At 38.8% G+C, this 26,491-nt stretch overlaps 3 protein-coding genes and 1 long non-coding RNA gene across 5 annotated transcripts in view; 3 read left to right on the top strand and 1 right to left on the bottom strand.

Moving 5' to 3' along the window:
• LOC124160172 (zinc finger protein 367-like) overlaps window positions 1-26,491 on the top strand; it is a 105,380-nt gene that overhangs the window by 63,204 nt on the left and 15,685 nt on the right. The gene's annotated exons all lie outside the window — the stretch shown is intronic.
• LOC124160174 lies at window positions 5,582-6,828 on the top strand. The gene is made up of 2 exons (XR_006865106.1): window positions 5,582-5,657; window positions 6,665-6,828. It is a non-coding gene; the product is annotated as an uncharacterized LOC124160174 (long non-coding RNA).
• Window positions 16,591-20,570, top strand: LOC124160170 (putative nuclease HARBI1). The gene is made up of 3 exons (XM_046535931.1): window positions 16,591-17,757; window positions 18,446-18,691; window positions 19,815-20,570. Exons 1-3 carry the CDS (start codon window positions 17,542-17,544, stop codon window positions 20,463-20,465), a joined length of 1,113 nt encoding a protein of 370 aa, XP_046391887.1. The 5' UTR covers window positions 16,591-17,541; the 3' UTR covers window positions 20,466-20,570.
• On the bottom strand, window positions 22,634-26,024 carry LOC124160171. Its single transcript, XM_046535933.1, has 4 exons — window positions 25,647-26,024; window positions 24,047-24,130; window positions 22,902-23,376; window positions 22,634-22,742 (listed from the first exon to the last, which is right to left on the bottom strand). The coding sequence occupies exons 1-4, from the start codon at window positions 25,738-25,740 to the stop codon at window positions 22,634-22,636; spliced, it is 762 nt and encodes a 253-aa protein (XP_046391889.1). The 5' UTR covers window positions 25,741-26,024.

Here is a 26,491-nt window from a genome sequence, read left to right as displayed (position 1 = left end):
TATTTTTAATTAAAACTAATTACTCTATCTTTTGAAGAAATGTTTTTCCTCTTCAATAATATATACATAGCGACTTTATGCCTTCAGGATTTTTTTAAATGTTTGGATAAAATTTCGTTTTAAACTAGCGCATTTACGAATTCGATCCAAAAACTCAACGACTTCCTTCAACTGTACTATCTTGAAAACTGCCGCCTATTCTGCTTGCGAGGCATCAAGAAGGGTCAGCTACTTTAGATTGAGATACGGTATCTTCTAAGCTCACTGCCTTCTCTCCGTCTTCTCCTTGTGTGTCGTCTCCTCGAGCCCCAGGTGTGTTTGGTCCGCATCGTTAGTGCTAAACGTCCTAAGCGAAGGGGCCATGTTCTTCGCTCTGAATTTATTTATTTTTTCTGGACAGTAATCAACAAAGATAAGATTCCTTCTAAACTGTCAGCATATTCCAGGACCCCTTCGGGATATTTTCTCATCTCTTGATGGAGCTTCGAAACCACACGTGCTTCAGTCCACTAGAGTCATTCATGCTGTGTGGTTTTCTTTCAGGCAGTGTGTTGAAATTCTCGTCAGGTGTACTTCCTGTGGGTGGTATTGTTATTTATAATTGGGGATCCTTCGATATGGGAATAGTATTGAAAGGCAAAAAAGAGACTCGGAAGTCTGTTTGTGCGTTACCTTAAAATAAATTCATTGGTGGGGTGAATTTCAAGGACCTGTTATTGCATTCGTACCTAATGGAAAGAAAGGGCCATTAAAAGTGGTGTATGAAGTTATTTAGGAAACTATTGAATTCCGCATTCCTAAATTCATACGCTGTTCACAGGAAAAACACATATAAAAAATTTGCACTTATCATTTCGCGCTAGGGATCGGGTTGGTGTGGTTGCTAGAGTGTTGGCTTCCCACCCGGTGGGCCCGGGTTCAAATCCCGGCAGCGGCAGAGAATTTTCAGAGACTGCCCGATCCCTGCTTGAGTGTTATGTGGAGGACATTTCAAGCGCAACACTCCGTCCGTCGGATGGGACGTTAAGCCGTGGTCCCCTTGGCGCCTTTCGTTAAGAGCAGGCTAATGCCGACGCCAGGTTTCTCTCCACCCTTCCTTACCTATCCTTCCCTCATGGCGCAAATGACCTCAGTTGTCAGTCGCCTCCTCCAAATACCATACCATACCATACCATTTCGCGTGCAATTGGTCGAGGTAATATTTTTGAAACATCCAACTTCATAAGGACTGTTTGCATAGGGCCGTCATTCTTACACAATTTAGTACCGAGACTCACAGAAATGCATTTCTTAAGGAAAATTCCTGCAGCTGGGAAGAAATCAAAGTCCTAAAGGAGGTGTGCAGTTTGTGCCTAATATGGGAAATGAAGAGACAGCGTGTACTGGTGTAAAAAAATGCAGTGGGCTTATGTTTGGATTGCTTCAAATCATGTCGCAGGAAGCAGATTTTCTAAGATGATATCATTTGAATATTCGCATATTGACGTTTGAAACATTAGCACGTGATTACCTATATGGAATGATACGGTAATAAGAGAATAAAGTCAGATAAATGGGCGAAGTGATAAATTTTCAAGTAGGTGAAACGGGTAAACCTATCACAAGTATCCAAACTGTTATGAAAACCAAATTTAAATCTTTCAAAACTGAAAATTTATTCAATAGTTCAAAGAAGGAGATACATAGAATAATAAATATTTATTCAAATCGCTCGAAAAATTGATATATAGTAGCGCATTATACGACGCAAGTTCACAAACATTTTCAACGATACTGGTCGTGTATCATAAAAGATATAAATTATTGAATGATAATATGCGAAAAAGGCGGTCATTTAAATATCATCCGGCGGCTGGAATGGGATTTAATTAAATTTCTAGTATTTGAGATATTCGAGTACTCACGGATACTATTCGCACATCTCTATCAAAATATCTTTTTTGACTCACCAACTTGGCTGCGGCGGCACGTCCGCACTTCAGCCTTCGGCGCTCGGCGTGGACTATTCACAATGGAGGACTGTTCGTGGCAGTGGTCGGAGTAGTACTGGTCCTCTGTCGCCCGGGAGGCCGAGCTAGGGTGTTGCCTATTTTTTTATTTTTTTCTCGGATTTTTTATCATTGAATCTATATCTGGTAATGATTTATGATTATTTACGCTAAGTTTCATGTCTCTATCCCCAAAAAGGTCATGTTGGACTTTATTCCAGCTTTTTCCGATTTCGGACCAGTGTGCACGGGGTAGGATGATGATCGGCCGCCCGCGGCTGGCGTAAAGGTATTCAGCGCCCACGTCGACAACGTGTATTCGGCAAACTGAAACTACCAGGCCAAGGCATTAGAATGACTTATTGGCTTTAAAAACTGCATTATTACATGAGTTTCATGATAGCACTTCCTGTCGGCAGATTGCTGGACCTACTAGCCTCGAAAGCTCTGTAACCTTAACTGCTCGACTCGACATTCGTAGTGCTACCCGAAACGCTCGAGTCGAGTACCAACTACTCGACTCGATTCGAATTTTCGAGTACTCGCCCATCCCAAGATATGTGTTTTGTTGTTACGATTATGTGGCGCAAAAATTCGAATGACTGTTGGAAATGCGGTCATGTATAAATTTGTGGTTTGAAGTAGTACTGGAATCGGAATCGATTTTTCCCTTTGGCAAGGACTCGTTTTCGATTCCGGTTCTTGGTCGAGAATCGAGGAATCGAACCGACCCATCACTAATTTATACGATAATACTTGATTTTTGTTGAAATTTATCTTTATTTGTAGAAATTGACACTTTTAAAAAGCCACTAGAACTTTCATATTTTAACCCTCTATATTTTTGCACATGTATCTGTCACAAATATCATGCCATTTTCACTACTAACAAAAACCTTTCCGTAATTAAAAGATCCTCCCAGTAAATGGTCACCTTGATTGCAAACATTCTACACATACCAATATATTCTATTTGTACACTCATGGGAGACATTAAATGTCTAAAATGAAACCCTAAAAGTTCTGTAATTCTAATTTTAATTCCACCAATATTCGCAGATTGAATACAAATCAGCTGATTGGTGATATACTTCAATTTTACATGGAATACTTTACTGTAAATAATAACCTATTGTGAATTTTAACTTTTACATTTCATATTAGTATTCACAGATAATCTCATAAGGGGAGAGAGCCTAAGAGCTCGATTATACAAGTAAGCTCGATTATATAAAGCAAGATATTACAAAATTTTTTATAATATATGTAGTCAAATTGTGGTCCTGGCAAATTGTAAATGGGACATGGATGAGGTGAATCAAATTGTGAAATCTTAAATGATATTACAATTTTGGATGAAAAGGGTTCGGCAAAAAAAATTACAGTGGGAATGGAGGGGAAGTAGGACTATACTGGCTGACACTTTGCCCATATTTAAGTGCCCACTCATAAACATTGCATCGACAGACAATACTTAACTAATTGCACATCGTGTTTTATTAGTTCTTTCTGAAATGAAGTGCTAGAGAAATGCATTCACTGATTTATGTAAAAAAGAAATTCTTTTGCTTCTTGCTTTCCTAAACATGTATCTGGAAAATATTTTTTCATTTCAATTGATGGATGAACACAATAAGTTAGTATGTGTTACCGGTTAACCATGATTGAAATTATTCAGTGCATTTAGCAAGTAAAAATGAAGCTGAAATGATTTGATTTAGGCAATAGTATGAATATACCTCGAATATTAGGTACATATTGTCCATACATATGGGATGGTTGGAGCTCATGAATGAATTAGTAGGCAATTTCATTTTGAGGAGGAAATTAACCTTATTATCATTGTGCTATAAATTTTTTAGAACTTCTGTAAATAGTAAAATAGTATGAATAGTAAAATCTGCAAAACCACAGTAAATCAAGAGTTAGAGAATTTTGTTAGCCTCATTATGAGGAGCAACTTGCCAAAATATATCCACTCCAAAATCATTTCTCCTTGCCTAAACCCATACTCAATGAATACTTACACCTCTCTCTCGTGCCTTGCCTTGGCATGTTTCAGCCAACCCTTCACTATGACCTCCACACTGGATTTGGTGGCTGTAGCATCCTGGTTAAGTACTATATCTGTAAAAAATGAAGACAAATAAGTTTACACACAACGATAGGAAGATAATCAAGTTTAACTTGAACCCTGGACTCGAAGACAAGCTGGACATTTACCATCAATAACTCTTCTTAATTTCAACGAGCTAAACACCCTCTTTCTTTTAGCTCCCAACCAGCTGAATTCCTGGGCTACTTCATTTCTCAGCAAACTTGCCATCACCCTGAAAATGATTTCCTTCACACTGGAGCCTCTATCTTTCTCAAAGAAGACACCTAAAAGGGAAATCGGAATTTTCAGGGTAAAAATCCTTCAATAACCTATTTAAAATAATGTTGCCTGACTGGGACTCTTATATACATATATATTTACATATATACTTACATATATGTAGCCGCCTCATGGCCCAATAAAGCGGCATGCTGTCCCAATTAAGCGGAGAATACTCTGGGATGTTCCTCTATTGGGATCTGTTCTTCATGATCTGCCCCAATTAAGCGGCTGCCCCAAGTAACCGGTGGACCCATTAAGCGGAATATACTGTAATAATTTATGTCTCGTGAGTCGAGCAATCATTTCCACAGTCAAAGTCAGATTTGAATTTAGAGACTAATGTCGACATAAAAATCGATAAGGGTAAATCATGATCGGACTTCACTCTATTTATATTATAACCCTAAACATTAATAGTATGATATATCATACGATTTTGTTACTTGTCGTTACCTGTAAATATACAATATACAACTTGTATAAAATAAAAGTAACGACAAGTAAAAAATCGTTGATACCCTTTACAAGTTACATCGCAAAACCAGGACCAATTAATCGGCGAAAGGAAATAATTAACATTAACTCTAACCAAGTTTAAAACTCCATTAGTCAAAATTGTGCTTTAGGATAACTTCTGTCGGAATTTTCACTAGGTTACAAACTTCATTTCTGCCGAAGTTTCAAGCTCCGACTCGGGACTCGAAGTGTCGGCAGAAATGGAGTTTCAAACCTCGCGGGAATCCCGAGAGAAGTTGACCCACACCACCCACACTATTCGCCGGGTAAGCATAAAATATTTTTTCAAACTTGTACTCACCTTCTAATGAGAAACTTATAAGAACAGCGGATGCACGAATACTTAGCGGCTTCACGTAATGATGGCCGCCACAGTTTATTTATAACTATTGTTGCTATCGTTGCTATCCATAATTTGTGCCTTAAGGCACAAATTATGGATAGCAACGATACCCTGTAAACACAAATAGCTGCAGCAGCGCTGCACAGGGGTTTCACAGCTGCAAGTTCGTTTCCGTTTCAATGAAGCGCGGTAACAGCGCTTGTGCAGCGCTCTTTCGCAGCACGCTGGCGAAACATGCAATTGCAGCGCATCAACAGCGCATGCCCAAAGCATGCCTGCAGCACGCTGCTGGAACGCTGCAAATGCGAGTTTGTGCAACAATCCTCCGCTACGCGATACGCGATTGTTTACCAGGGTGCTTGGGAAGTTTGCTGAGGCTATGGCGGCCAACGTCGTGGAACTGTTGATCGTCCTTGGGGATTCTAATTAGGTAAGAATTTATCATCTTCTTTTAAAATGTATAATTTTAGTTACTTTAAATTCAATGCTCCTTGAAATTAGGTAGAATTGGCATTCTTTCATGGTGAATATAAACACATTTTAAGAGTGAGTGTTTTTGTTTACATACGTGGTCGTAGTTATGTTTGGAACCATTGGAAATAAGCTTTAAAATAATAATCATATAGGTTTCCATTAATAGTGAAATAGGAAATTTGTAACGCATATCTCAGGAAAAGTTCACAGCTGAAAAGTTTTTAGTTAGCCAACCTTTTTAGTAAAATACTAAAAAGATTGTCTAACGAGATGGGCTGACGCGGGAGTGAAAAAATCATTAAAGCGACAGAGAGAATGCCCTGCTAAAATGGAAGATGTCAATACTGATTTATCCAGTAATTATCTCGTGTTACTAATTAAAAAATATAAGTTGTTTAAAGCTTAAGTAAGCCTTCAAGAATGCATTGACGAATTTTAAAATGAAAACGCTGGTAGAGGAGTAACGGGATAACTCAAAAGCATTTTGGTCTGGTGTTAGGGAAGTACGAGCAATGTAAAATATCTTCCGTTTGATCGCTAAAATACGATGATGGATAAATATTAGCAAACAGTTTCGTGAAAGTCAATTTATTGAATTCCTACTTCAAGAGTGTTCACTGAACCTTCTGAGAACAAATTAGAAAATATTGACAATGTTTTTGCAAGTTCTAGCTTCAGGGTAGATTGCCTTCATGAGTGTTTGGCAAGTTTAGCCTTTATATAAATGAGGGAGTGTAATTTTCTGGCGTATGTAACATTGTTGTGACCGTGTGGTGTGCATGTGGGAATCCTCTTGCGTGCTTATGATTCATCATGATAAATATTATAATTATTGCAAAGCTATTCTTGGTATAGTTTTTACTCTTGTCATTTATTCCTTCCCTCCTTTCACAATTGATCTCCCATTGATTGCGTCTTTTGTATCAGTAGATGCTTTATGTGTGTTCTTTGGTATTTCCTCAGATGCTGATAAGAAGCCTACGCTGGTTCATGTTGGTTTTGGTAAAATAAATAAAAAGATAGGAGAGTGGTACCAGTATTTGGACCAGGATAAGGAGATCCGTTTTTGACAGCGATTGTGTATTCTGTTGCATTATTATGAATATATGCTTTTATTTTTCATTGAATTGCTCTTGCTTCATATGATGTGTCTAGCATAATTACTTTAAACGACCACTGTTTATTTTCTAATTTTCAGTTTTGTATTTCGAAGAAAGAGCATAAATACTTCCACTGCTATTATATGCCATGCAATTCTGCCCTTGGGTACTGTCATTTTATTCTGTAACTAGGAATTGTGGTGCATTCTCATTCTATATTGAGTACCATGTTTGTTGCCTTTGCTTTTGATGATTTTTCGTTGCATTGCTTCTGCTGACATATCATGCATTAATTACTTAACATGAATTTTGTTTATTCTCTAATTTTCAAATTTATATTCTGAGGAGAGGGCAGAGAAACTTCCACTGCCATTAATTGCTATTTAAATCTGGCCTTGCATACTGTCTCTTTGTTCTGTAACTTTTTGGGATGCAAATTAAAAGATGCACTGAAAATAAATTTTTTAAAGCATATTTTGAATTTTATTCTTCTACCATAAACTCATTCTGCTGTAAGGATAATGCTATATAGCGAATGGTGAGTAAGTATCTGTGTTTAAGGTATGCTTAGTTATTCTGAGGATTGTTGTACGCTTTGTATGGAGTGGTTACCAGTTCTTAATTTTGCATTCTTTTTTGATTCGAGATTTGAGAACTAGGGCTGTTTTTGGCTGAGTGAAGTACTGATGGTAAGCCTAGAGTGAAAGTCTATGGAAATTTTACTTTCTAGGTTATGACCGTCATAGAATTCTACCCTGTGTGCCAAACTTCTTGTCAAGGTAATTTCGTTTTGGTTTACTACCCTGTGGCCATAGTTATGCAGGTTATTCCGGACCTTTTCATTGATGGTATGCTTTCAGTGTAAATCCCCAAAAGCAATTCCATCATTCATGTGCAGGTCTGAATTATCATCGCTGCTATGCTCGTAGATATGTCTACTTGTCCGGGCACTAGTCAGCCTGGCAGGTGAATGAAGAAATGGCTATTGGGCATAAGCTATGAAGGAGTACTGAAATAAATTATTAGGTCTTGATTGAACTGCGTAATTCAATCAAGACTAATAATTTATTTCAGTACTCTTTCATAGCGTATGCCCAATAGCTATTTCTTCATTCACCTGCCAGGCTGACGAGTGCCCGGACAAGTAGACGTATCTACGAGCATAGCAGCGATGATAATTCAGACCTGCACATGAATGATGGAATTGCTTTTGGGGATAGGCCACCGGGTAGTAATTGGCAAGGATAAGCTTGATTCAGTACGCAATTAAAGCGAAATTCGGGCGCCGCAGCACCGCTGGTGTAGCGCTGCAAGACGGTTGTTGCAGCGCTGCCGCAGCAACTGAACGGCGCTGCTGTAGCTGTTCAGCAGCGCTCGTGATGCTCCTCCGTTACGCTGCCGCAGCTGTTCTGCAGCGCTACAGTGGCGCTGTAGCAGCGCGTGTGGCATTCAAAAAACGGAAATTTGAAGGTTGCTGTCGCGCGTCAGCAGCGCGTGGGCACCGTCTGCAGCGCTACGGTGCAGCGCTGCTGCAGCGCTTCAGCAGCTATTTGTGTTTACAGGGTAGCGTTGTCAATTGACGAAGTCAATTGACAACGCTAAATGCTTATTTATTTATTTGCAATAAACCCAAAAACAGTACATGAGACCTTTTACATTGGATTTTGTTAACAAATGGTTAAATAATAAAGTATAACAAGAAACAACGACAAAAAAAACATGATTAAATACACTCAGATATCACGTAATACTCAACTTCTATGAACGCCTCTTCCGCTCGTATGTTATGGCGTCATCTCATGTTTTCATCGGAAAGTTTAATGGTTTGACTCTTTTTAACGCTTACGTGTTTCTTCGAAATGTTTTGTCGTTTCATCTTTGCAACTTTGTAAACAATACGCAAGTTAAAAACAGTGTATAAATTCGGCCGGAATCGACGTAATGGCTCTTCTCAGGTAAAAATTGGGCCATGTCAAAAAATATCATCGTATTTTTCATATTTGGTACTCACACAATGACAACCTTTCGCGCACAGAAGTCCGGTAACAGCATAGGTTTTATCGCGAATCGCACCCTCGAGAATTTAAAATAATTTATATGTACTTCAAAATCTTAAAAATATGCAGAGATAATTCTTTTAGTGCTATCAGGGCATAACTCGAATGAATGAGGACGTCAGTTATTTGCAGAATAATCTGGGCAGATTTCTAATGATAAATTATAAAAGTGTCATGTTTCATATAAAACCTTTACAGTCATTCGCCTTTGATATGATTTAATCCCAAAAGAGTAAATATTTATTGATAAATTGGTTTAAAGAGTTCATATAACCAGTGGGAATGGAATGTCCCAGTGACGGACCCGTGACGTCCGCAGGACATGAGTAGAAAATATAATTTTTCAGTAAAAATCGATATATTTCTTCATTCCCGTTATCACTCTTCAATAAAATGGGTAGAAAACCTATTAACTCTGGAAACTATCGTAAGGATGTAAAATCCCGGCGGGATACCTAGGCAACGTCACATGGATATCTCGGACGTCATCAGGACATATGAGACCAAATTAGGATATCCTGATGACGTCCTGTGCTGTGTGGGTAGTGCAACTTATGGTCTCCATTCCCATCCACTGCTGAAAAAGTGTAGAATATTGCTGGTGGAATTAAGAGACCCTAACATTTTCACAGTAAACTCGTTTAAACGTTTATACCATATCATGTGAAGTAGATTGTGAGGGTAAACAATACTAATCTTGAGAATCATAATCTTTTTACTAAGCATGTGAAATAGATTCGGTCATAAAAACAGAACGACAGAATTAAATATTTTAGTGAAAACATACTAGAAAACGTGAAACATTGAGATTAAAAAAATGCAAGAAAAAGACTCGGATGTACGATTTTACAGCCTTTAAAAGTTAGTTTCACAAGTCATCAGCAAAAGGTGGTATAACACTGGGTGCTTTCCATTCATGCGACTCATGAGTCGACTAGTGCCGACTCGCGGTAAAGCCCGTATGACACTTGCCAATTTATTGGCCAATATATTGGCCAATAAATTGGCCCAATATTGGTAAAAATATTGGGCTTTACGCATCGTATGACACGTACCAATATTTACACCAATATTGGCCTTTATAGTGTTCTAATACCCCACTAGAGAACGCCACATAACACAAAATGACAAAAGAGCATCTCAAGACGCAGGTTAATTGCCAATGAGCTACAGAATGGGAGGTGCCTTAATAATTGTAAATTTAATAACTATTTCGAGGGGCTGCAAAGATATTCTCGAATTGCTCGAAATTTCATTCGGGTGAGTTCCTTGAATGATGAGAGATAGGCAATATGGTGATCTCATAGGTGAGCCAAGATAACGTAGCGGCTCGTTTTGGCTGGAATATGTTCATCGAATAAACAGATTGTGTCATCAATTGGGACTTTCACCCGAAACTTTAGCGCTCAAATCATGAAAAATAGTTTAATAATTGTAAAATAAACAAAATATAGACGCTATCGAGGATAAACACGACGTTTTTATTCATTAAATATCCGAAATGTTATTTCCGAATTACCCACTTTAGACAGTTGATGTTTGTGAATTTATATTCTCTCAAAGTACACATTAATTATTTGAGCTATTTCATGGGTTGCTATGCTTGTAAAGTTTTTATATATGATATTAAAATTCCGAGGTGAAATGTTTTGCAAAGAGCTTCTAGTTTTGGCCACTAGGAGTCGACAAGACTGAGTTCTGATTGGAGATTGGCCTCGAGAAAATAGAACCTGTTCTAAATTGTAGATTGGCCAAGAAATTGTGCCCAATATTGTGAAACTGAGATTGGGCTAGAAATTGGCGTGTGTCAGTGGGTACACAATCCAATATCCAATGGATTGGCCAATAAATTGGCAAGTGTCATACGGGCTTAACTGTTTATAACTCTCCAATTCCTGCGCGTTTTCGTTTGTTGACTTGTGTCACAACAGTCGGCGACACACATAGAATGGAACACGAAAACCGCGACACAACGACTTAAGTCGACTTGTGTTGACGTGTGTCAATGAATGGAAAGCACCCATTGTGTGCTCTTGCTAGCCATAGCATAAGCAATGGCCATGTTTTTGATTTTGACAGCGACGAAATTTTAGATCATGAGGCTAATTCGAGAAAAAGAATATTCAAAGAAATGGTTCACATATCTAAATCAATTTACAGTTGTAATAAAAAAACTGACATTGAAAACCTTAGCAAAAATTATTTTTATTTAATAAATCAAAATTAATGGTAAAAAGGTTTGGTAATAGCTTAGTAATGTAATATCAGTAAATATGTACAAAGGTAAGGTATGTCAAAATTTTTTGTGCATTCTGTTCTTATATATAGTGACGTAACACTCATGGTTCTGCAAACATATCGCGTGACACAATTTCTACCAGAAATTCCCATCACACTCACCTTCTTAGTGCATTGATGCCCTGACGGGATTATCTCCTCGCCGTTCCCATAAGGATTTTGGACCCTAGATTTCAAAATAAATTCCAAAAAGGGCACCACTAAGGCCAAATTGAACCCCTGAAGCCAGCTCATCAGTTGATGGAGCAAGGAGGGAACTCATCCAAGGGCATTGGATACGATCCCGATACGTTAACGACGACCAGATTTGAATCCGAGCGTCGAACAAGTCGAAAAGGCACAGTTCAGTAATCAGAATGACCACGTCTTTTGTACATTTAAGTGAATTAACCATTTATTCTCATTGAACTAAAATTACTCCACACAAATTAACGCATAACTTTCCCCAAAATATCTTAAGCTAATGAAAGATGTAATGATTGGTTGGTTGGTGAATGATAAGATGGAATTAAACACGGATATTACAAAACAATTTGGCAATTTCAAAAATATACGGTGGCAAGCATCAATAAGAAAATTACAGGCTCCTCAGGATAATGTGAAAAGTCTTTAGACGACAGAACGGGAGAGTTGTGATACAGAATGTAGGAAAATATGACTTTCTCGTCAAAAAACAAATAAAAGAGTTAAACGCGTTAGGGATACTCGTTTGTGTGTGAGAGACGCACTCGGAAGGAATCAGTCAGTGATGAGGGTAAGGGATCACTGATCAGGGTGATCTCTGGAAATGGGGAGATTCGTGAGTACTTAATTATGCTGTGATGCAGCTCCTTACTGGATCCTTGCTCCTGTCACAGTCCATAGTACTCGTTGACATTGTAGGGAACTGCGTTGTCTCCATTTGCCATCCAGGAGGGCCTTCCTCCCACAGTGGATGATTCAGCAGTCAACCCCGTAACGGCTGTGGCCGGCTCAGCTGGTAGCGGCTTCCCCTTCCACTCTCTCGTTCTTCCATCCTTATCTCTCTCCGAGAACTCTTGTTTGTCTACTAACTCGTCTGCCCTTCATCTGCTCACGTTCATACATTTCTGCCCCTTTTTATATCTCACCAAAAAAACCTATGATACTCGAAATGCACTGTGGTATGTATGTAGATGACCACCAAAATAGTACCAAGAACTCGCTCGATTTGAACGCTGCGTGGATCACGACCAGCAAAAAACAAGCGCATCAGGAAGGAATATAGCGACCCTATCATTACAATATATTTTTTAAATTGTTTTATTGTAAAGAAAACTCTATCGTAACATTTATTTATTTAACAAAGTGTTCCTACTCAACCTTGAAAACCTTAGGATCGTGAATAAGCTGTGAATTTCGTACACCGTTAAAAAAAAAAAACTGGAAAAAGCCGTCAATGAACCTGAACCAGTGATGTGCAATTCTTGTTACGCTACCAGTGACGTGCGCAGACTGGGAGACCGCAATAAATCAAAAATTCATAAAATGTTGCTACGCCATTTTTATTGTTTTGTTTAATTTTTCTTTAAATGCTTCTCTATTCTTAAACTTATAATATAATTTTTACATTCCCAATACGAACCAATTTGTCAGTAAAAATTGTTATTTGAAACTGGATGAAAAACTGATGACAAAAACTATAGGGTGGTTTCCTATTGTTTTTTTAATTGCCTAAATTTAAAGATTATTACTCCTGGAGTAAGTATTTCATGCTTTTAGATTTTTAAATGACGATATCTATTTTTCGCGATTAAATGAAAAGTGAAAATTTTCAAGCGGGCGAAAACGCGACGGCTAAGCATGAATGCCGGGAAAACTCCATGTGACGTCGTTCTGGTTCCCACTGCTGCAAGTGAGGTGACCTTGGGGCGAGGCTTTGAGTGCTGATACAACACAGGATGCTAGCAGGTAGCGCTTGGTTTTAATAAGGATTATTAATACCTTATCAAACGAAGAAAACACTCCGACCTTAGCCAGTTTTAATAAGTGATTATTAAGACATGTTTCCCTCAGCTCTGTGCCTCATGCAAGCATTGGTAATCTCAGACAATGTAAAACTCCTATCTACTCGTATAGAAATTAGGTCCCTGTGACGTCACGTGGAGTGGAATCGCATGGGCGACAATCCGGCCTTTTTCAAGTGAGGATAAAATTGACCACTAATTTTTGTCTAAAGTGGATTATCTAAAATCAAATAATTTGTATATTATGAACACACTAATGGTGGGTAATGAATCGCAATCAATGTCTTTCGTTTTCTTTGATGAAGGAAACTGCCCTATTTCAGCACACCGTATGGCGGGATGGAGTCGTTTGTGGAGGGGAGGGAGTCGTGATTCACCGAATAAGACTCTCTCAGCTCACAGCTCTCTCGCTCTGCTGAGTTCCTCATTCCAACTGACTCACTCTCACACTGCCCATCACTGCATTCATTCAAAGTTGAGATCTTCGGTTGACGTATGTCTTAGAGGGGAGTTTGCAGGTGGAGGCCTCAAACGTAGCTGATATATGTTTTGCGAAATGAATGCCTTTGAAGGAAGGAAAGCGGTCGGTCAGGTCCCGTGGAAAGTATATCGTGCGAATGGAAAGAAATATGGCACGATTCGTTAAAAATTACTACGGGCTAATATATAGCTCAACAGCGCTTTGGCACGAGTGCTTTTGGAAGCCACTAGTGATTCAATGGCTACGTTTTAGACTTAGGCGGCTTTAAAAATTGAGGAGCCACCTATCATAACTGGAAAAGAGTACATTTTGAAAGAAACAAACTATTTTTTCAGATCGGTCAGAAGCGATACAATACGAGAGATAATTCGCCCAAGAGATGCGTATGGGAATTTTTTATTATGCACGCACAATTAAGAATTTGTTAGAGAAGTTGAACAAGCGTCGTAACACCCACAACATACACAGTGGCGGACTGTTCATAACAACTCTCGGTCGCCGCCCCTTCCAAAGATTTCAATAAGGAAAAAAGTTATGTGTCCATTCAATTACAATTATACATCTAATTAACCAAAGGGTCTTTCATATAATATGGTATTTCCTGGAGTATAGGCCATTTAAACAAAAGTTAGCAGCCAACGTTCCGATTTATTTTCTTAAATCATCTTCAGGGCTATGTTAGAAAAAGTGTGAAACAATATAAAATACAGAGAATAAGACGATACACAATATTTATACATAAAGAAGGAACAATTGTTTTTTTTTATATAATACAATATTATTTAAAGAAATATGTATATATAAACATATATATAAGAACAGAATGTAATATACAAAAAATTTTAATGGTAACCTAGGTTGTGGCAATACCTTAGAAACAAAACATAAATAAATATGTTCAAAGTTTAGAGGTATGTCAAAATTTTTTCTATATTACATTCTGTTCTTATATATATGTTTATATATACATATTTCTTTAAATTATATTGTATTATATTAAAAAAACCCAATTGTTCCTTCTTTATGTATAAATATTGTGTATCGTCTTATTCTCTGTATTTTATATTGTTTCACATTTTTTATAACATAGCCCTGAAGATGATTTAAGAAAATAAATCGAAACGTTGGCTGCTAACTTTTGTTTAAATGACCTATACTCCAGGAAATACCAAGGTCAAGAAAAGAAAAAAAAATAATGATAATAAAGGGACTTTCTTCAATCGCATGCATCGAAAATGTGGGAAAAAACACGCAAAAATAGTGCGAGAAGTTTTAATTTGTCAAATCAAACCTTTCAACTTCTTCAGCCTCTTCCTACGGGTATATGGGGAATTTGTGCAATAATTTATCCTTCCTGTCTCGGGAGTCTTACATTTGACATTCTCCTTTGACATTTAAATCGTGTCATATCTCTCATATCTTTCTCAGACTGCTGAAGCACGAAAGAGTTTACAAAGGAAATATTAAATATTCTGGAAAATACTTCCATTCGCAACCACCCGGAATTGTATCTACTGTACGTTTTGTCTAATGTATCTACACCACCTTTAGTTGCATTGTAAAATGCAATTACTACTGGTTTCTTTAACTCCATATCACCTCTTACCCTGTAATGCATTAATGAAACTGAGCAAACAGACATATATTATGGGGACATTGGATATTACAGTCTTGTTCTCTGAGAATCCGTAAAATGAAGAGCCCATTATGCGTCCTTTGGATGACGAAAAATCATTAGGCCCTTTTATTTTTTTTAATCATACCAACGTATTCAATTGTAAAATTTTCTCTTAAAAAATCTGAGACTAATAATCAAGAGGCTCAATATCCCTACCTAGTGATGTTATGTAATACTTTAAACCGGGTTTCTGAGTAACGGTGTTATGGAAGGGTGTACGAATTTTCCTCTTTGGCTCATTGGATGACCACTTATTGCGATTTCACCTGTAAAAAATTGTTCTCGCCTGTGGAGATCTTATACTACATCACTTCTGTCATCATCAGTGCTCCCTCCTTTACTATCAGTTTATTTTTCTGCATTTGTCGACAGATTGCATTACTTGTGAAACTACGCACTCAAGGGTTTTCTGGTTGTTTGAAAAAAAAGGGGCGTAACGTCACGTAGACGTAACGTCACGTCACTTGCATTTCGACGTTTTACTCTCTGTGTTTCCTAGGCTTTTTTTAAATTTCTTCTTTCGATAAAAATCAATGCTAAGATACTCTGTCCCCAACTGCTGAAAGATACCCGTAAATAAATGTTGCGTTCCAGCCGAGGGCATGCAAAATTTTGGGGTTCAATTGGTTCCAATTTACAAAGTACATTACATGTGTACTGCAGCTAGGAGTACGAGAAATTCACCACTATTTTATTCTAATTATTGATAACACCTATAAAAATGTTAGCATTAAAAGAACAAAAAGATTTTTAATAAAAACTGGATGTCATTTGTTTTGCGTTCACCTTCAGAAATTACTTGAATGGTCATTCTAATGCAATGAATTTTAGAAAGATAAGGTGCTTAATATCCACTTTGTACAACAAAAGATGCTTCCTAACAAATTATTAATTATTATTATGCTCGATATATCACTACGAATTGTTTTATCAACTTTTTGAATCATTTCCACCAGCATTACCTTCATTGATTTTTCTAATTTAGTGACGTGTGGTCTCTCAGACCGCTAGTTGAATTCAATTGCTAATTTACAAAAATTAATAAAAGGAACGTTAAATTTTAAGAATGCGATGTCCTTGCTATCCAAAAATATGAAGCTAACGAGAATATTAGATCTTTTGAAAGACTAATTTTGAAAATATTCATATTTTAAGAAATGCAGCGGTCTGTCAGACGCACGTCACCGGTAAGGGTTAAAAATCTCTCAATCCTGGTTTTACGATCGTAGAACTGCGATTGACAGATTAAAAGAAAAATGGATATTTCGATCGTATTTCAAGGTCAGTCACGCGCAGACATGGCCACGAATTTATCAGCACACGTATATTCGAAGTGCAATTATTGGTCAGTGTGCCATGACAACACACAGACCATAAGCCTGTGCCAAATCCAGAAGACTGGTAATCAAAGTGTTCATTAACACTTGCGAAAATTCAGACACTTTTTAATTCCCCTGGCATTCTTCTCTCTCCATTTTCCCGCACAAAACCTTTAGCTGCAGCTGAATTTTGCAAAAGATATGTGACGCAGGGAGGGATAGCACTTTTATTGATGCGTTTACATTCGTGGTGTGTCTATCGCATTTGTTAAATGTTTGGTTAATCTGCATCCGATGATTGCTACGTGATCTATATTTCTGACTAAAACAGATTATCTTCAAACCGTGAATTTGAAGACATTTAGGGCCATATTTATAGTCCGCATCTGGGAGCCTTCTAACGATAGGACACTTCCACATATCTTCCAAGTACGAAATCGGTATTTATAGATGCATAGTAACCTTCCCACCCATTGGGTGCATTCAGGGGGAGTGATCGCTCAGTGATCAGTGAGCGGACTCTGACGTCACCGCTCACTGAGCGATCACCGAGCCCCCTGGATGGTGAAAGCTCAGTGAGCGCTTCGGAGGCGACTTTGAAATTGTTAATTAAAGACATACGGTAGGCCACTTAAAATCTAACTTTAAAAGAAATAGGTAGGGTAATTAATTAATTATGGAAAATATTTCTGTATAAATTATTATACATTTAAGGTAATTTGTATTAATAAGCAGACAAATGGTTGTTAACTATGAAAATATTAAGTATATGCTGTGTTGTCATAAATCTCATAATCGTTGCGACAAATGAAGAGAGACAAGTCAGGTCCTCGTGGTGCACGTGTAGACATCTTTCATTTGCTGTTCCGGTTCCAGAGTGAGTAGTCGTATTCGAGGTTTGACAAGGTAGAGAATTGCTGAAATGGAGGCTGCACTTCAGGCATTTTTATTGGATGACTTGAACCTTAACGAAATTGTAGCCAACGTTATCCAGCTTGCCTACCCTATTGAAGAGGAGGAAGTAGTGGAGCGGCTTGTTCCTCCTGTGAGGAACGAGCAGTACTATGAAGAAACTGTCCCACGCTACAGTCCGGACGACTTTAGAAAACATTTCCGGATGTCGAGAAATTGCATGGAGGTACGTAAAATGTTACTTTTATGTCTTTTAGAATTGTTCCTTGCTCAACTAGTCAGAACTGAAGACACGTGTTTAAAGGAATTCGAGTTCTTCGATGGCTATTTTACATGGGGATTGATAATGCATGTTCTATAGCCGCATCCTTAGGCGTGTTTACACGATAGATTTACTGGGGCAAGTGGATTCGTAACGACACTTTCAAAAGCCACAACGGCCGTGTGAACACCCGGTAGTGTGAAAATGCATGTCCAGCTAATATCCCGGTCTAATTTTGTGTATCTATCGGATCATTTGTCCCTTAATGTACTTGAACGGGTGGTCTAAACACGGCTACATGCTGGGGAGATCAATGGTAATTTTATTTAAGCGTGGGCTGTTTTGCTGTTCATGAAATTCACAAATTTTTGCGAGATATATTTTGGAATGCAAGGCAGTAGTTTTCGTATGCCCCCTTTGTCCCCCCAGAAGCAAAAATTGCAAAAGTCTTTAAGCGAAATCAGTATTGAGTTGAAAGGAATGTATTCAACAAATCTTCTTTAAACCCACAAAAGCAGATGTATATTATTATAAGATATGTAATTAAAGTAAAACTTTATTTCAAGGAAATAATCTCATAAATCACATGGCTTGCCCTCCCAGTTATGATCTTGGGTACGCCCTTGGTATTATATATTTCTGTCTATTCCAGTTGCTCTGCGTGGACATAGGGGCACGATTGCAATCCGCCTGCCGAGACGTCCCACTACAGAAGAAGGTGATGGTTTGTGTTTGGGTGCCAGCCGAACAAGAATCCTTCCTATCTGTGGGGGACAGATTCGGAATAGCTCCCAGCACAGCCCACTTTGTGTATGAGGAAGTGGTGCAGTGCCTCCACATGGCCATGGATGACTACATCAAGTGGCCCACTGAAGCCAAGGCCCTGGAGTCTGTGAACGTAAGTGCAGGTGCTCTTTAAAGGGCACACAAAAATTACGCTTAGAACTGCTATTACTATTAATGTGCCATATGAGTTGTGGTTCAATAAGAGATTGTTGGAAGCGGAACTGTGCTGTTGGAGGGTATTCAGGCGGCATTGGCCATTTACAATGCCCTGGAGGACCAGTGGGTACCATCGGGGGTGCAGCAACGAATTAAGGCTAGAAGGGGTTTTAGGCGCAATCAGTAGTGGGGGTCTGAGGGGTATGGAATACCTGCCAGGGCAAGCAGGAGGTGCGGGGGCCCTTCCCCTGAAAATTTTTAAGGTGGTTCAAAATGGGGAGTTTTACGGCTTTCTGAGGGACATTTTAGTAATCCTTACACTATTCTAATATTAATATTAATGCAATAAACTATATTAGATTAAACTTAAAAATTTATCTGAGCTCTTGGGGGGAGGGATTATCCCCCAAACTCCCCCCACCCCTTGCTGTGCCACTGGGCACCATGACTGTAACTTAGTTGCTTCTCTGAGACAATTTCTGTGATTTCACCACCATTTCAATCCTGAAAAAACATTAAATTTCTAATCTCAAAAGTTTCAGGCATTATTCTGTGGTGCTATAAAAATACTTCATGTAGTCCACATTGATCATTTTCTGACCTTGATCCCCTCATAAATCGTAATCAGTCACAAAAATGAATAGAATATGAAAATGCTGGAAATAGAACTGTTATCAACATTTTATTCATAGGGTTACCTGAGCTAACAATCAAATGAATAAATGTCACATTGTCCGAACTTTGAATTTTTGAAGAACATTTCATGCACACAGCATTTAAATTTCGTTGTAAATAGAATTCTATTTTAAACTGGTTACTATTAGTTACTTCTTTTTTGTTTCACCGCAAGTCAAAGGTTTGCATAGCAATGTATCTTCACCAGCAAGTCGCTTGAAGTTGTTGATATGTTTTCTATGTACAGTGAAATCTGTTATTAGTTGTGCTGCTGTTATTAGTACTTGATGAATTTCTTTGGTTGGCTTTAAATTCATGTCGGGCAGAGCTCTTAGAAGTGCGGAATTTGTAAGCAGTTGTTTATAATTCAGCAACCATTTATATTATTTCTCTTTGCTTTTTAGGTCTTCCAACTGAGATCAAGGGGTATCCCCGGAGTGGTGGGGGCTATAGATGGGTGCCACATACCCATCCAGCAACCTGCTGGAAACCCAATCGATTTTTATAACAGAAAGGGGTTCCACTCAATTATATTGCAGGGTGTATGTGATGATGGCATGCGATTCATCGATATTGCTGTGGGCATGCCTGGAAGAATGCACGATGCCCGGGTATTTGAAAATAGCCCCCTCCGTCAAAAGCTGGTGGTCGAGAGGGTTCTTGGACCAGATAGGCACCTGATAGGGGATGCTGCTTATCCCCTGTTGGGGTGCCTAATAACTCCTTTCCGAAACACCGGGCATTTAACTAACGCCCAGGTTGTTTTCAACACCAGATTGAGCACCATTCGGAGCGTGGTTGAACGCGCCTTTGGACTTTTAAAAGGCAAATTTAGGCGCCTCAAATATTTAAATATGGGAAACAGGGGGCTACTTAACAGGAGTGTGGCTGCTTGCTGTGTGCTGCACAATTTCTTATTGCAGACAGAGGGTGAGGAGGAAATGGCTCAAGACTATGATGAAGCTTATGAGGAGCCAGAAGGAGATGCCGATGTGAGGGAAGGGGGAAATCAAGAAGGGAGAGTGAAGAGGGAATATATTATGGGGTTGTTGTAATTTATTTTATTTGCAAAACAATTTTTTTTTAACTGGCTGATGTTATGGAATGTAAATAATCTTGTCGTATGGTGAAAGGGATTTGCCTTTGAAATAAATACACTAGTATAATATCTTCTGCTTCTTTAGTCACAACTGATTTTCCTTTTCTTATACAAATGCTTTTGTGATACCATTGTTTTTTTAGGAGGCGAGAGGAATTGCACGAGTGAATATAGGCCTATTTGTATACTTTGTTTTAGCTAAGGTGTACATAAGCCTGTTTGCAGATAGACTTCAGCCATTACTTCACAATATTTGTGCAAATTAACATTGTGATTCAGTAGTGGCAGGTTATTCGCATGCAACACAACAGTTGCAACTACTTCACTACATGCCCATCATCTTTGCTGTTACTAATTTCCCCCCGTTGCAACTACTTGTCCACTCCAGGATAATATAGCTTGTGTATTTTGAATTTGGATAAATTTGAGGCCTGTATACTTTTAAAATTCAACTTGCTTTCACAGTAAAGAGTTACATAGTACCTATCAATGTGTTCTTCTGAGCTAAAGGTTGGACAATTTTCAGTTACGGTTTCATAATGGAAACTCAAAATAAAGCAATGCTCTGGTTTTCATCCTTGCAAGTTGTGTCGCAGTCCAGTTCTTACGGCCAACCTTCATTTCAGACTTGGATTTTGTTTTGAGTTATGATACTCTTCCTTTGAGGAGCATACATGTTAACTTTATAGACCTTGAAGAAATAGTGAAATATTATACCAGGATGATCACATCTAGGTTTATGCTTGGACCATTTCATACTACCAAGTGAATTTGTTAGGTAACATTTCCTGTCCTTTGTCATTCATATTTGAATGACACATCTTACCAGTTTATCAATTATTGGGGACTACATTAGATAGGCTTACAATACACAGTAATGGTCAGATTGAAAAGAAGAACAAACATTGGTGAAATTTACATTGATGTATATTGTCAAGACATGCTAAATCTCTAGTTCGTTCTTCATTGCGGTTGCTAAAATTTAATTGCAATAAAATATTCCTCAATTAAAGTGTTGCATACCTGTCTGTTGTAACATCAGAATGTGAATCACCACCATAAACTACACATATTATTGAAACTGGGTTCATTGAAGTAAATTAAAAGTCCTTCCAGCTTCTCAAAAATACTGAAACAATGCCATCGGGGGATCTATGCTGGGCAACCTTAAGATAAATGGTTTCTAAAATGGTCTGTGGATGATTATAAATGCTCTCGTGCGGACGTGCATCTGTGGCACACATGGCAATAAACGCAGTCGTCATTATTTCTGTACAAGTTATCGAAGTGCGTATCGTTACCACAAAAACCCTTCCCATAGGAATATCTCTGGCTTACAAAATTTTCTGGAATGAGCATGTTACAAACATCAGCAGCAAAGTCAGTTCTTCATATTACTTACTAAGGCAGCTCAGTTCCACTGTGGATAGAAAAACTTTGCTAAAACTATATTATAGCGACTTCTACCCTCGTGAACATACTTATACAAAATGTCATAGTGATATAGATCATAAATTAGAATGAACAAATGTTGCCAAAAGGGGGCCGAGAGAAATAGGCATTACCACAAATCTTTTCCCGCTGCTGGCACTTACATTTAGATCCTTGGGGTTCACCAAAATAGAAATGGGTTGATCTAATTACTGCTACAGAATTCACAATGAAGCAGACATTAAGTTACACTGAAACCCTTCCATCCATAGGCCTACCAAGCGAGGGGTAGGGGAGCAGCTCCCCCGTACACCAGAAGAAAAAAATGCTTAAGTCTAAGCAAAATCAGAACTGCATTGAAACAAAAACATTCAACAAATTTTCTTTAAACCCACTTATATGCATTACGATAAGATCGTTAAATTAACTATTTTTTCGAGGAAATAATCTCAAACTAATGCCACAACTTTGTCCCCCCCATACACAATGGCTTGCCTCTCCTTAATATGATCCGGGGTATGCCCTTGCTTCCATCAAAAAATTATCCGAAACAATAACAGGGTCATTGGTAAGTCATTTAACCAACATTTTCATTTAAATGAGAAGAGATCCATTCACGAGAAATTTAAAAAAATTATATTTACAGAAATCAAATACATAAAAGGAAACATTATATATAAATAAGTAAAAAAATTATGTCTGCCTTCCGTTACTCAAATACTCTCTCAGCAACTCGTTTCTTTCCTTCTGAATGTTGTTGCTCTCCTTTAATTGCTCGGCAATTGCATTGAGCGCCTCCACTCTATATGGAAAGAACAGAAAAAAGTTCGGTCATTATCTTGAGGTGTTTACCAACCAGCTACATTTATAGACTACATTATATGTCCTTGAATGATAACTTATTACAGAAAGACAAGTGATTACATAAATAAGGTCAGTGTCTGTAATAATTAGTAGTTACCTTTTCCTCTCCAACTCCTCATTCACATTCCTCCTTTCCGCCAGGCGCTTCCACCTGCTGGGCAGGGCTGGAGGAGTACTGAGGAGGGGACCGTGACCCCCCAACACCTCCGAAGATGCACTGGCAGCAGCCACACTTTCTTCCGCCCTAACCCCAGTGCCCACCATCTCCGGTATATTCACCGTCTCGTCATTAGTCATAATGCCCGTCATTAAGTCATAATATGGCCAGTTAACTGCGTTACGGCCAGTGGAATTCTTCGTCTGTTTCACCTTGAGAAAAGTTCTCTTTAGGTTTCTAAATTTCCGGTCCAATAAGTCATGTGTTATGGTGGTCATACCGGAGCGGCTAAACACCAGGGCAATCTCCTTCCACAAATCTGTCTTTTTGACTTTGGGGTCACGGAACCTACCTAGCCTCTCCCGGTACTCCTCCAGCATCATTAGAATTTTTTTGCCATCCCACTCCTTAGCATCTGTAAGTCAAGGATAATGAATCAGAAAAGACATAACCACATGAAAGCCAATTGCAGGGGGATGAACAATACCGCCTGCTACTCTTTTACAAGGATATCATCACAATATTTTTAGCAGGCCCTCTAGCATTCGTGAATTGTGTTTGAAAGTTTTAGCCAAGATTAAACAGGTAATTTTGTAAGTAACCTTTAAAGCCTTCAGCTCCAGCAGACTGACTCACAACCCACACCTTAAGAGGATTTATAACTTCAAAATCATACTGAAAATGCAATGTGGGCTCAAACCATCCTTACGGGCAGCAAGTGGTAACTAGGCTTTTACAAGCCAAATGAAAGAGTTATTACATATGGTCAAGGGTTTCTCAATCTAATCCCAGACCTTAAGCAAGCCCTTTTTAGCCTGGGGCAAAGATACTAGAGACAAGTAGTAATCATGAATGGAGCTGATGACCTTTGCTCCACCAAAGTCTTTACGGCAGTCGGATGCAATTAACTTAATATCAACTTTTGGCAAGGTAATTGAAGGCACATAGAAACATAAACGCAAGATGATGACACAGAGTGGCGTGGAGATGTATTGAAGGCCGAAAACACGTGGAAAAATTATATATAGATATAATTTTGTTTTAATGTCATTTTTTACCCTTAATAATCACAGTAGCTTACAAACCTTGTAGATCCGCCTCTGCCTGCACCGGATGCGCCTCCAATGACCCTAAGTGGTTGCACAAAATTTTCGCCGCACGCTCAGGGTCTGGGGAAAGTGGTAGAACACAGTTAATTACATAAACTGAAAGAGTCACGTTCGTAATAACCACCTTTCTAGAATAAAGTTAATTCCGGTCCAATATAATTTTAAAAATTCATCGGCATGACTGCGGGAATAGAAGTAAGGTAAAGATTATTATATTTGGTTGAGGTGTAAAAATGTGATGCAACCAATGACATTGCAAGCACACCAAAACCAAGGCGACACTTCTTTCCAGCACCCAAGGAGCAGAAAACTTGTGATTGACAATCCTTGAAACAAGAAGGTGCAGTCAAGGTAGGAAATGAAGTTCCCATGGCTTAATGTTATAATCGAGAACCTAATCCCTGGCAATGAGCAAAAATAGGTAGCAATAACTTTTCTTGGAGTTTACAAGAAATTTCTGAAGAATTGGAAACACATTTTAACTATTAGGTTATCCCTTTCGCAGGCAATGCTACATCTGAACTTCATGTACTACTACGAGCCAGTGGTGCAGCGATGGGAGTTTTAGGGGATGAACCTCCCCCCCCCCCCCCCATGAACTGAGAGAAATTTTATCATGGAATGTTTCAGATTAATTGCATAAAGATTACTCATAAAATAAAGTAAGGATTACTAAGATATCCCTCAGAAAGCCGAAAAACTTACCATTTTCAACCATTCATCTATAAAAAAATTCTGGGCACCCACACCACCCATATTCCACACACCAGGGTTAGTTGCCCCTAAAACGCACCCAGCCTTAATTTCTTAGCTGCGCGCCTATTACGAGGTACCGTGCAAGCCACCACGAAGGTGTGTGGCAGGGGGCGATACCGACTTGGCCTACGGCTAATTTCCACTGCAGAATAACGCTTCAGCTCCTTTATGCCTTATCACTGACCTATATCATTGTAGGCATTTAATGCACGCGATATTTTACGCGATTAGGAATTCGTGCCACGTGGGGTGCTTTGGGTAACACTGAATTTGAGCACGACGAAAACCTTAAGTGCTTACCACAATAATCACAACATCAAGTAAAACATCAAAATAGTAAATTAGATAAATAGTTAAAACACTACACCGTTCGCCGGATACCAAACCTTTACATACCCTGTCCCCTTCACCAGCAAAACCGAAGTTGCCAAGAGTGCATGAAATGATATGGAAAGTATAATTTCAAAATTTCAATTCACAGACAAGCATTTTGGCTCCCTAGCGGAATACGTCACATTGTGGGCATCTAATATTTGCAGGTACGTTTTTTCAATAACTATACCGTGCCACGTGAGGAGGGTAACACCAAAGTCTTGAACGGAGGAAAGAATCTTAAGCAATTATCACAATAACCATTATTTCATGCTACCCTTGTTGGTGTGATTAATAATGAAAACACTAAAACTAACTTCAGACACCAAAGTCTTATTCACATATTTTCCTCACCGCTATAAACGAAGTTCCCAACGAAATACATTAAGAAAGACGGAAAATATTTTTACTGCACACTTAAATAATAGTAAAAAGTATTATATATCACCTGATTGTAATTCCTGGTGGAATACATGGGATCCGTGGACTTGATATACCACCCCATCCACAACATAGTTGTGATAATAGTTGGTGCCTTCCATGCCTGGATGTTTCCTCTTCGACGACCAAATAGCAAAAGACCCTCTACAACTCAACTTTCTATGACATACATTACGTATGACTCATGCAGCGCGCGCAACTTGCCGTAGCGTATGACTAATACGGCTGCCCGACCCGATGCCTCTCCTGTCACCATTTGGAAATCGCGCCGCTCACCTACCTAGGTGAGCGCTGATCATACCCGAGAGTACGCTCACAAACATGGCGGCCGCTCACTAGTGATCGGGTGGTGAGCGGTCGCATCCAGGGGGAGAGCGGTGGTTCGCTCACCTTCCGCTCAGTGAGCGGAGCTCCCCCTGGATGCACCCATTGTCCTTGCCCATTGTCACAACAACCTGGGTAAGGATTCAAGCAGCCCCCTCCAACTCCCGGCCGCTAGGTGGCCCTAAAGCTTCCGTGCGAGGGAATCGCCGATAGATGGTGCTAGTGGGTATTTGCGCGTCCAGCATTACGAAATTGCATTGAACCAAATACAATACTTGATCGCTGGAACAACGAATTTAAAATGCCTTCAACTGAATTGAACACTAAGAAGCAATTTAATAGCCTTTTAATTTCATTGACAGCCAGTTAGAAAGTCCATGTACAAAAAACATTGCCTTTAGAAGAAATTGAAAATGAGATGTTGTCGTCTGCTAGCAGTCGTATTTTATTAGCTCTACTTCGTAAAAAAGAAGTTATTTGCGTCCTGATCATCATATATTTATCGCTAACGGCATACTGCCTGACATA

This window comes from Ischnura elegans, chromosome 6 (assembly GCF_921293095.1).
Source record: "Ischnura elegans chromosome 6, ioIscEleg1.1, whole genome shotgun sequence".
Classification (NCBI taxonomy): Eukaryota; Metazoa; Arthropoda; class Insecta; order Odonata; family Coenagrionidae; genus Ischnura; species Ischnura elegans.
Note: the sequence above shows the minus strand (reverse complement) of the source record. Positions and strands in the feature narration are given on the sequence as shown.